General features: G+C 42.7%; 1 protein-coding gene across 1 annotated transcript in view; it reads left to right on the plus strand.

Moving 5' to 3' along the window:
• Window positions 1–2409: 2409 nt before the first annotated feature.
• The window catches only part of LOC309554526 (cell surface hyaluronidase CEMIP2-like), a gene marked incomplete at its 5' end in the record, with an annotated part of 142550 nt that continues 131888 nt past the window's right edge, over window positions 2410–13071 (plus strand). The window contains one exon of the mRNA XM_082256275.1: window positions 2410–2539. Within this exon, the coding sequence (XP_082112401.1) occupies window positions 2410–2539 (130 nt within the window). The remainder of the gene's footprint in view (window positions 2540–13071) is intronic.

The raw sequence follows: 13071 nt of genomic DNA on the forward strand, positions 1-13071 counted from the left end.
ATGCTGCTTTGATGGCCACTAATGAGGCGGCAATGGTGGGTACTGATAAACTGCACCGATGGGCATTAATGAGGCTGCACTGATGGGCACTGATGAGGCTGCACTGATGGGCACTGATGAGGCTTAACTTATGGGAACTGATGAGGCTGCACTGATAGACTGTGGTTGTGGTTTACAGATGACAGGGCGGGTCATAAACAGGAAGGGGTATGGCCTTTACAGGAAGGGGTGGGTCATATTTAAATTAGGGGGTGCACAAGTTTAGTCAGGCCTAGGGCAGCACAAAACCTAAATACGTCACTGTGCTTGGTGTAATCCTAGACTTTGACCTGTGCTTTCAGCCCCAACTCCAATCGCTGTCCAAATCATACCGCCTTCACTTCTTTAATATTTCCATACTTTGCCCCTTCCTAACCAAAAAAAACACCAAGCTATTTATTCACTTCCTTGTTATCTCCCTTATCCCCCCTTTAGCTAATCATGAATTATTCTGTCAGAGTGCTAGAGTCATCGTCTACCTTATCATCTGCTCAGCCTCTGCCGCCCATCTCTGCCATTCCCTCCACTAGATTCAATTGCCCAACAAATAAAATTCAAAACTTTGCACCAAGCCATATCACTTACAATGTCTCAAAATATCAACCAAATCATCCTTTTTGTTCCTTCCTCCTGCTCTCTATCTCCCTGATCACCTCCTCTTATCTCAGCCCAGAGGAGTGTCACGTGTCTGGGAAACTGTGGGTGTGTAGGCTAGTTTTTGCATTAGGATAGACTTTCTCATACTTCTTAACATGGAGAAACACCTTAAAAAAAGCAGGCCAACCATAGGTTGCAGGAAAGAGACAGTGTTGATGTGGGAATCCCTCCTGCCCGAGCAATTATCTTCTACCGGCGGAGGGGCGGGGGAAGCCACCCCTGCTTGGAGAAGACAGTGAATATTGCTATACCAGCTGCTAGTGATAATTGCAAGTAAAATCCAGCAGGCTGGTTTTACCCAAGTTGATTGATCCATCAACTTGGTACATTTAGCTCGTCCTGCTGAATCGGCCGAGATTCGAATCGTGTATGGCCGGCATTACTTTCCAGTCCTACGCAACCTTTGCTCATAATGACTATGTCTAAAGCTCACTGTACATTATTGTGATAATCAGTGGGAAGAATGCTCCTTACATTTGTAGTGATTTGAAGATTCCCCCTCTTATTGTTAGCTTAAAAGGTCATTGGCTTAGTGGGAACATATCTGAGAGGCAGAAATAGCTCCTTGCTCAAGGAACCCCTACATACCTTTGGAGGAATCCTGTTGGAGAATGGCTGAATTAGGAAATAGAAGGTAGTGAGGAGGAGAGGCAAAAAAAAAAGTTGTAGATATGTGGTTGAAGAAAGCGATAGACAAGGGGCAGAGAGAGACTTAAGCCCCGTACACACGCGTCGAAAATCGGCAGGGAATTTTCATCCAACGACCGATCTGCCGATTTTCGGCTTGTTAGTATGATGCTTCCGACAACTGACTCCGACTTTTCGGCCGAAAAAAAAATCTGGTGTGCAGGCTATAACATTTTTGTCCGCCGTCAAAACACAACCGATTTTCGTGCAGTCAGTACAGATTTCGACAGGGTAAAATCTAATGAGCAAGTCTGGGCATGCTCAGAGAAGAAAGAACACAAAGAAAGCAAACCAACACATGACATAACTTCTGAAGTAGAATTTTGTCGGGCGAGAAAATTTGTGTGCAGTCTAGGCACATTCCAACCAACAAAACACAACTCTAGACAAAAGACGGACGTTCGGTCGGCCGATAATCGTTGCGTGTGTACGAGGCTTTAGGGTGAGGTGGGGTGGGTGAATAAGGGAAGATGGTAAATCCATTTTAGAGGGTAGGAGGGAGAGATCAAGCACCCCCAAGTGAAGGAATAGAGTCTTCAAATCCAATCCAGTGGGATTGAACACCACCAAGCAGTTTGGAAGTGTCTACTGTGAGGTAGAAGAGTTTAAGGAAATAGTTCTGAGGTTTTTGTAATGAGTAGCGGATCTAATTTGTATATTTTTATGTCTGTCTTTAACTGTTCTTAATGGACTACTTCATCTCAATTATGACAATTATGTTAGTTACGCAGATTCCAAAAATTGGGCATGCAGGATTCACACTAGGGCAGAATCTGAATTCCAGAGGATTATTTTTGAGTGGGGAAGACTGATAGTCAGTGTTATTTGGGTTTTGTAATCCCAGATCAGGGTGTAGAGCTAGTAGGCATGGGTGGGAGGAAATCTCCAATCCTTGTCTTATTAGAGGTTGTGTGGGTATGCTGGTGTGCATGCTCGTTATAAGCCAAGCCTGAGGATAGCTCAGGGCTCCCATCTGGAGACAGAGCCAGTCAGAGAGCTGTGCGTTCCTTACGGAGACTGCATCCCATGTTGGGGGGATACCTTGCCACAGGACTGGAAAAGCCAGGACAGCTGGAAGAGTCTGTGGAGACTGAGAAAGCCGAGGCAGCTAGTGAGCCCAGGGGGCTGGAGGGAGTCCACAAGTCTCTGGAGGAGTGTGAGAGCCCAGGGTGCCTGGAAACCCCATAGCTAAAGACCAGGAATGAGCCTGCAAAGTAAGATGCTGTAATAAAGGCTAAGTGAGTCAGAGAGCTGGGAGCCAGGTGCTGCAGCATTATTCTGTTATTGTATTTTTGCTGGAGAAGGCAACCATGTCTGTGAACTTTCCTTTTTCATTTTAATAAAAGTGGGCCACCAAGCCTTTAAAACAGTGGTCTCAAAACTGTGGCCCTGGGGCCGAAAGCGGCTCTTTGCTTGTCTTTACGCCCTTGAAGTAAAATTCCTACTGCTGACACCAATGATGGGGCATAATTCCTTCCACTGACAATGGGGCACTATTCCTCCCAATGTCTGAGGGACAGTAAACTGGCCCTCCCTTAAAAAGTTTGGAGATCCATGCTTTAAAACATAGTTAGATTGGCATTGACTTTACTAAAATCTACCACATTGAGCTAATAATCCACCATAAGTGTCAAAACTTACACACAAAAATTATATTCAAATATCACTGTTGTAATTATTTATAAGGGGCTCCTAGTTAAGTAAAAAGCATAACCCCCTCCCAAAAAAAAAAAAAAAAAAAAACAGAACTAGCCACCTTATAAGACTGTGCACATATATAGGCCACAAAAATCAGATGCATGAAGCTGAATGAAATATTGCAATTTATACCTAAAAGAAATGTCACAGCAAACCTAAAACCTTTAGTCTCCATTCACACTAGTACGACTTGTCAGGCGACTTGGTCAGCCTGACAAGTCACGCACCGTCGCGGTCCATTGACTGCTACAGGAACCGTTCTAATAGGACCGACACAAGTCGCTCCGACTTAGAAAAAGGGTCCTGTACTACTTTGGGGCGACCTGGAGGCGACTTGCATAGACATTAATTTTATGAAGTCCGTGCAAGTCGTGCCGAAGTCGCGGTGCACGCGACTTCACAGGTCGCCCCCGAAGTCGTGCCGCTTCAGTGTGAACCGACACTTATATCATTATTGAATTTATCACACATAGATAATAATAAACATTAAACACTAATTATAAATCAAAAGAGGAAAGATAAATGATCACTGCTATTCCCCACCCCACCAAGAGGACATGATTTTGTCCAAAAGCTAGTAGAAAACAAACTGGCCCTATACATGAAACAATCGGTCTCTCCGGGGTAAGATGTTTTCATATCTTTGGTGATAAATAAATCAAAGCTGATAGGATTGGTGAATGATAGGATTTTTACCCTGTAGAAATGATTGACCTGACAATAATACATTGTGATCTTCCTGGAAAATCTGAATTTGAACTAAACTTGCGATACTTTTATATCAGACAATTGAGATCCCATCTCCAATCTATGATTAGATTACATGATGAGTAAGGATAACTACCTAGAACATTGTTCCGGGACTACATTCTTAGGTAACAGGAACAATGGTAGTTATCCTTGCTTATAATGCATTCATTGTTTTAATACAGTATCTCACAGAAGTGAGTACACCCCTCACATTTTTGTAAATATTTTATTCTATCTTTTCATGTGACAACACTGAAGAAATGACACTTTGCTACAATGTAAGGTAGTGAGTGTACAGCTTGTATAACAGTGTAAATTTGCTGTCCCCTCAAAATAACTCAACACACAGCCATTAATGTCTAAACCACTGGCAACAAAAGTGAGTACACCCCTAAGTTAAAATGTCCAAATTGGACCCAAAGTGTCAATATTTTGTGTGGCCACCATTATTTTCACGCACTGCCTTAACCTTCTTGGACATGGAGTTCACCAGAGCTTCACAGGTTGCCACTGGAGTCCTCTTCCACTCCTCCATGACGATATCACGGAGCTGGTGGATGTTAGAGACCTTGCGCTCCTCCACCTTCCATTTGTGGATGTTCTACATATGCTCAATAGGGTTTAGGTCTGGAGACATGCTTGGCCAGTCCATCACCTTTACCGTCAGCTTCTTTAGCAAGGCAGTTCTGACCTTGGAGGTGTGTTATCATGTTCGAATACTGCCCTGCAGCCCAGTCTCCGAAGGGAGGGGATCATGCTCTGCTTTAGTATGTCACAGTACATGTTGGCATTCATGGTTCCCTCAATAAACTGTAGCCCCCCAGTGCTGGCAGCACTCATGCAGTCCCAGAAAATGAAACTCACCCCACCATGCTTGACTGTAGGCAAGACTTTGTACTCCTCACCTGGTTGCCGCCACACACGTTTGACACGTCTGAACCAAATAAGTTTATCTTGGTCTCATCAGACCACAGGACATGGTTCCAGTAATCTATGTCCTTAGTCTGCTTGTCTTCAGCAAACTGTTTGTGGGCTTTCTTGTGCATCATCTTTAGAAGAGGCTTCCTTCTGGGACGACAGCCATGCAGACCAATTTGATGCAGTGTGTGGCGTATGGTCTGAGTCCGGAGTCCGCATACCTGGAAGGTAGGCGAGTGAAGATGGATGTGGCCGCCAGCGGTGAAAAAGCTGAAGCTAGAACCTGATTGGCTACCATGCACAGCTGCACCAGATTTTGCACTCTCCAGTTTTAGTAAAACAACCCCTTTATAACCAAGTAGTTTAAATACAAATTTTGATTTATATTTATTTCTGTGAGCAGTTAAGATAATTTATTGTATCTTTTGTGTTTTTTGTATGTTTGTATTTATTTGACTACTGGGTGTTTTCCTAGCAGGGTGAGAATAGCAGCGATCGTTCCATTTTTCTCTTTTGATTTATAATTATGCCTCGTTTCCACTGAGCGGTACGGTTCGGTTTGGTACAGTTCAGTACAATTCAGAACGATATCAGGCTTGGGTTTCCACTGCCAACAGTACCCTTACATGATAGGCGTGGTGTAGCCAGAAGGTAGTGATCGACGTCACTTGATAGGCGTGATTTATGCCGGAAAGTAGAGAATTCTCGTGCGAAAAAGAAAGCTACACAGCGAACAACAATGAAGTAATGCAGATTTTGTTCTTGCTTCTTGGCATGTGGCTGTTTGTCACAAGAAGGAGACAGTGTTTGTTTGAGCAAAGGCTGCAGGCTGCAAGAAAAACACAGCCAAAAAATACAGGAAAATGTTAATGAGCTGGGACGAGACGGACAACCAAGAAAGAAAAATCAAATCAATGTTCTGCAGAGTGTAGCGCCACCCTGTTGGTATGGTACGATTGTGCTTGGTACCCCAACGAAAGGGTCCCAAAAAAGTGGTATGGTACAGTTTGGAATTAGGGTAGCATTCACAACTTTTGACAATGGAAACAGCAAAAATTGCGTACCGTACCAAACCGAACCGTACTGCTCAGTGGAAACGAGGCATTCCACTTCCACATACTATCTATGTGCTGTGAATTTATTAATGATATGGTTTCAGGTTTGCTGTGACTGCTCTGTTAGGTATACACTTTATTACTAAAAGTATTGGGATGCCTGTCTTTACACGCAAATTAACTTTAATGGCATCCCAGTCTTAGTCCGTAGGATTCAATATTGAGTTGGTCCTCCAATTGCAGCTATAACAGCTTTACTTCTGCTGGGAAGGCTGTCCACAAGGTTTAGGAGTGTGTCTATGGGGATGTTTGACCATTCTTCCAGAAGCACATTTGTGAGGTCAGGCACCGTTGTTGGATGAGAAGGCCTGGCTCCCTGTCCCTGCCCTAATTTATCAGGTGATCTATCAAGTTAAGGTCAGGACTCTGTGCAGGAGAGTCAAGTTCCTCCACCCCAGACTCACTCATCCATGTCTTTATGAACCTTGTTTTGTGCACTGGTCCGAATCATTTGGTAGAAGGGAGGTGGTGTGGGGTTGTTTTTCAGGGGTTGGGCATGGCCCCTTTGTTCCAGCGAAGTGAACTATTGAGGTGTCAGCATGCCAAGACATTTTTGGACACTTTCATGTTCCCAACTTTGTGGGAACAGTTTGGGGATGGCCCTTCCTGTTCCAACATGACTGCGCACCAGTGCACAAAGCAAGGTCTATAAAGACATGGATGAGCCAGTTTGGGGTTGAGGAACTTGACTGGCCTGCACAGAGTCCTGACCTCAACCCAATAGAACACCTTTGGGATGAATTAGAGCGGAGACTGCAAGCCAAGCCTTCTCATCCACACCAGTGCCTGACCTCACAAATGAGCTTCTGGAAGAATAGTCAAACATTCCCATAGACACTCCTAAACCTTGTGGACAGCCTTCCCAGAAGAGTTGAAGCTGTTATAGCTGCAAAGGGTGGGCCAACTCAATATTGAATCCTACGGACTAAGACTGAGATGCCATTAAAGTTCATGTGTGTGTAAAGGCAGGTGGCCAAATACTTTTGATAATATTGTGTGTGTACCTGTAATAAATAAAAGGACATTCATTCAGGGTGTGTTGCCCGAAATCTTTGCCAATATGAGTTGAATTGTCTTATGAATTTATAATAAATTTTATTGATGTTGCAACCCTGTTTGACAGTTATTTTATATATATCTATATACATATATATATATATATATATATATATATATATATATATATATATATATATATATATATATATATATATATATCTATAACATTTAAAAAAAAATATTTTATTATTATTATCCCAACCATGACACTACCTGCCTGGAGTTTGCATGTTCTCCCTGTGCCTGCGTGGGTTTCCTCCGGGTACTCCGGTTTCCTCCCACACTCCAAAGACATGCTGATAGGTTACCGTAATTGGATCCTCTATAAAAATATTGGCCCTACTGTGTATGTATGTGAGTTAGGGACCTTAGATTGTAAGCTCCTTGAGGGCAGGGACTGATGTGAATGTGCAATGTATATGTAAAGTGCTGCGTAAATTGACCGCACTATATAAGTACCTGAAATAAATAAAAAACGTTTCTAGCGTGTGATTTTTTTATTTTTTTTATTATAAAATAATGACTTTCAACTACACTTACACATGTACACATAAAAAACATTTTTAAAATAAAATTCTTATTTATTTTTTTTATTTCTAATTTTAAAATAATTTTTTGAATCATTTTATAAAATGATTCACTTATTTATTCACAGACATATTTTTTTGTACTGTTTTTTATTGGGGGAGGAGGGGAGATAGCGCAGTGTTTTATAACATTCAGTCATGAACAGTGTAATATTTTTTTACTATTATTTAATAACTTACATCCTGATCTTTGACAATATTATTATTATTTATGTTATTATTAATATTATATGGTTGCTTATAAACATTGTCACTGTGTAGACTGAAATTAGTTGGATCTCTGTTTTTTTATACAAATTTTATATTTATTTTAATTACACTGCAATTGATTGTATGACCGAGACGAGATAGAAGACTGTTCAGCTTTATACATTTCTGTTTTTTGGGTCTTTTTCTGGTCTGTGAGCAGTTACTGGTTAAGGAGTTATTTCAACTTAGATGCAATGCTGCCCCCTGTGGAAGAGAAGAGTAGAGGCCATGTCAACTCTTATTTCATTGTTCTTTATTATAATCTCCTATTAAAGCAGTAACTGTCCAACTCTCAGCATTGCAGTCATGATTTCTCATCGAAGATTATATTAACTTGGCTGTACGTTTATCATAATCTCAAAAAGAAACAAAGGAAATTCAAGATGTCAATGGATCTGGAAGTTCTGAAAGGGTTAAACCCACAGTCTGTTTTATATTAGTTGATTGCAGAAATGACAAATTCATTGTACCTAGCGGGAAACTTTCCATCGCACACCCACTGATTGGGCAGAAGTGAAGAAAGACTGATAACGGCCTGGTGTGTGCACTCACAAGGATACAGATGCAGCAATGGGAGGGTAGCGAAGAGGAAACATCTAACTCTATAGGGACAAGAACTGCTGTGCTCTGCCAAATGCATGTCTATGACACAGCACCACCTCTCATCCGGGATAACAAACCCATAGGAGAGGCAGTTTAGTCATCTCAAAAGTGCAAGCTCACCTAAACCTTAGCGGCCTAGATAGCCTTATCCGGCCATTTATAAAATATTTCTTTAATATGAAAATCCTACATTGTGCTATTCAGACAAGTAGAGTAACGCAAAAGAACTTGGGAATATCTTGGCATTTATATTAGTATAAAATTCAATGGTTGCTCTGTTATTCCTTACCAGTTTGTAGTTTGTAATGCTTACTGTTTTATGTTGGTATTTATGCAGTGATTTTTGTTTAGAATTATGTTGCTAGCTACATTGTTATGGTCAGGGCCGCAGATAAGGCAGTGCAGCTGGCCCTCCTGTACCGGGCCCAGGTCCCATCAGTTCAAAAAGGGGGGCCCTGGCACCTGCCAAGCAGGAGGGCCGGCTGTACTGCTGCTGACACGCATGACTCTTGTGGATTTCCCTGCATCGCTTCCAGCTTCTACTCCTCATTCTCCCTCTGGCTGCACTACATAGGGATCACTTCTAGGGTCTTCATCCCATTCCACCTGCTGTTGGGCCCTCCTGTGTGCCCTCCTCCCCAGAGGGCAGGGGGTGCGGGAGCAGTGGTGTATTTAGGTTTTGTGCTGCCCTAGGCCTGACTAAACTTGTGTACCCCCTAATTTAAATATGACCCACCCCTTCCTGTAAAGGCCACACCCCTTCCTGTTTATGACCCACCCGGTCATCTGTAAACCACAGACCATAACCACAATCTATCAGTGCCCATCAGCATAGCTTCATCAGTTCCCATAAGTTCAGCCTCATCAGTGCTGCCTTATCAGTGCCACCTCTTTACTGCCCATTAGTGCAGCCTCATCAGTGGTCACCAGTGCAGCCCCATCAGTGGCCACCAGTGCAGCCTTATCAGTGCCCATTAGTACAGCCTTATGTCACAGGATTAGTAAGATTACTCTTTTAGGATATTTGGACTTGTGTTTGCTGCCACCAATTGTAATTATAGGATTATTTAACTTATTTGTATAATAAATAGGAAGCTCATAGTCATTATACAAATAATGAAATATTTTTGCTGCCACCCTGCAAAGTGCCGCCCTAGGCCTGGGCCTTGTTGGCCTAGGCCAGAATACAGCACTGTGCGGGAGGTCCTCTTCTTTTCCTTGATGAACACAGTGAGTGATCAATACCAATCACTTCTGCAACCATTCCTCACTGAAGCATAAAAAACTGCTAGGCTTCAGTTTGTGAATGAACAGGAAGCCTCTGCTTGCAGAACAGTGCTATTCAACTGAATGGGTCTCGATTGATGAGAGTAAAACATTTCTGCCATGGTTGCAAAGCATAGCACTGCAGCCGGAGCATTTTAGTGAAAATATAATTTGATATTTTCGGGGGGCTGTACAAAGCCCAGTGATTTCTAACAGCAGTCCTGGTATGGTATATATCGTCTGGAGTTATCTGGTATATCTAGTAGTAGTTAGTCACATTCAACTTGACTTGTTCTGTAATGTTAAGCTTATCCAAACCACTTCTTCTGTTCCAAGGTCCCCATGCACACTCAGCATTTTGCCCCGTTGCATGGTGCTCCATTGTTTAGCTGCGGGTAGAGGGCAGAGGTGCACTGTCCAGTCCTGCTGCCAGCAGCTTGTCAAGCAATTGCCCATAACACAAGAGTTCTTCCTCCCAGGGTGCATACTGCCCTAAACGGAAGTACAGCTGATGCACCGCCCAGCCCTGTCCAGCTGCAGCAGTTGTCAGATGCTTTTAGAGTTTGGCAGACTACAAACAGTGGGGCTGTATGGCAAAGCCGTGGCTAAATGCTGGAGCACCCATGCACTGGGGCTAAAAGCACAGTGTGCATGGGGCCTTTCGAGCATCAGAGAAAAAAAACAGCATTTATACGTACAAAGGTAGCACCGACACCGTGAGCTATCACCTCGGAAAAGCAGATGTTATTGGTCCAAATTCAGAATTCAAGGTGGTAAAATTGTAGAACCACCCTTTTCTCATTACATAATCCCAGCCTTGAGTTCCTAAAGGCTTCATAGGTGTTATTTCTTAGATTTTCATGGCTGAAAGTGTGAATTGTTAAAAATCCAGAGTAGAGGTGTTAAAATGGCATTATTAGTGGAGGACAGATGGCATTGAAGGCCACCACTGCTGTTGAATGACGGTTGTCCCAGTTTGACATAGATGGCCTCTTTCATGCCTCCCGTGAACCAGTTGTCTTCTCTGTCCAAAATCTGCACCTCACTGCCCTTAAAAGAATGCCCCTTTTCTAAATCTGGCATACGTTTTGGGTTTTGGGCAGCATGACTCGCTGACTTTTGGCCACATTATGACCACTGGAGTGTCCATTTATATATATATATATATATACTGTATATTTTATGTTAAATGCAACAAGAATAGTGAGAGTTCTTGCTGTACTTTCCAATGGCTGTTATAACGATTGGAGCCAGGATATCTGGTACATAGCAGGTGAAGTGACTAAGGCATGGAAAGTGACAGTAGTTGATGCAGTCTACTAGCATGCTACACAAGCAGAAACATCAGTTTTGAACCACAAACATACTTTTGTTTGGTGGTGCACGAGGTGTTGATGGTGGGGAGAAGCCTTGGGTAGTACGTGGTGGGTAGCAGGGGTTAAAAAGGAAAAGGGGTGGGGGGGTTTCACAGTGAAGGAATGACAAACATATGCAGCAGCAGGAGAAAGATAGGCATTCAAACCCTGCTATTCAAGGGTTACCTGCTTGTTTAATTTAATGTAGAGGAATATGAAGAAATACTTACCTTATTCCTCAGTGCCCTGGCTGCTGGTGCTCTCCTAAGCTCTCCTCTGTGGGCAGGTCCCCAATATACTCACATACAGGGCAGCACAGTGGCTAATTGGTCAGCCCTTCTGCCTACCAGCTATAGGGTTGTCAGTTCAAATCCCAGCAGTGGCACTATCTGCTTGGAGTTTGCATGTTCTCTAAATGCTTGCATGGGTTTCCTCCCACATTCCAAAGACATGCTGGTAAGCCCAGTGTCCCTAGAGTATGTATACAGGCGGTCCCCGGGCTACAAACAAGATAGGGACTGTAGGTTTATTCTTAAGTCAAATTTGTAAGTAGAAACAGGTACATTTTGTAAGTTTAGCTCCAACCAAAAGAATAATTTTTAAGTTTTTTGGATAGCATAGGGAAGGGTTAACACCCCTGTACCGAACATTTCACCTCACTTTCTGTCCCTATGACAACTGCATTTTAAAAATTTTGGGTTGTTGTGGAAACAAGGATTGGTGATAAAGCTTCAGTGGAGTCACCTTTTTCCCATAATAACACTTACAGGGGTGAATTTCCCTTCCTAGGGGGAGATTTCTCCTCACTTCCTGTTATCTCTCTATGTTTGGAAGTAGGAGTCATTTGTAAGTTGGATGTTTGTAACCCAGGGACCGCCTGTAAATGTGAGTTGGGGATCTTAGGTTGTAAGGTCCTTAAAGTCAGGGACTAATGTGAATGTATAATACATTTGTAAATTGATATAAGAACCTGTAAAAAAGAACATTGTACTTGATGACTTCAGATAGCCTACAGGCTGATAGGAGGAGAGACTTCATGGGAATGGTTGTATGGCATGGAAGTAGCCTACAGAAATGAGGATTAGGTTATTTCTCCTTAAGCTTAGTACACACTGTGAGGTTCTTTTGTTTGACCCAGAGGGCTGAATGAAAAAAAAAACTGAAGAGCTCGGGAGGAGATCCTCTACTAACAATCTGATGTTAATACAGTGATCTTCCCCGCTGAGCTGTTGTGTTCTGACAGGGGAATGCCCCTAGCCAGAACACACACCAGTCAGCACTCACAGCCATTGGCTAAGAGCGCTGATCAGATGCAGATCGGTAGACCTTTTTTGGTCATGCCCCTTCGTCAGAAGCTGGACATTCAGCTGGCTTCTGTTGGACCACCTGCCGTACACATGGAATTTCGCCCGGGTTCTATTGAACCGGCCGATACCGTCCAATATTCGGTCCCTGTGTACTGCTCTAGTCTTCACCCCTTAGACCACCCTTTATCAATCAGGGTTCAATAGAAGCCTTGACTCCCTTTAAAGGTTGCTAGAGGTTCTATGAACAGTACGCAGTAGTTGAATTAATTTCTCTAACCTACAATGATAACCAATACAAGAGGCCAGTTTTCCAATAAATAGCAATGTATATGGTCACGTCTATACAGACAACCAATGTTAGGGGAGCATGACTCACATGTCTAGCCCAGCCTTTCTCAACCTTTTTACCCAAGGGGAAACCTTGACATTTTTTTCAAGTCTCAGAGAACTGGCTCTGTTTAAGTATAACTAAAGGAAAAAACTTTTGGATAGAGTGTAGAACACCTGTCAGTTTTTATTGTTGTCTGTGCCCCCCCCCCCCTTAGGGGGATTCAACCTCTCTATTTGTCATGTTACATTTATCATTGGAAGTGAAAGTAAAAGAAAATTTTGGGTTGTCCTCTAAAAAGTAATAATAGAGAGGAAATCTTCCAATGGAGGCATTGACCAACCTAGTTTTGTCTATGGGACAGAAAGTGAAAAAATCCAAAATTAAAAAAAAAATGTTTTGCCTATAGTGGCACCAAAAAAAGAGGTTTTTTAAGGCTAGGTACAAATACCA

The sequence above is a fragment of the Pelophylax lessonae genome, assembly GCF_965119305.1.
Source record: "Pelophylax lessonae genome assembly, chromosome: 4".
NCBI lineage: Eukaryota > Metazoa > Chordata > Amphibia > Anura > Ranidae > Pelophylax > Pelophylax lessonae.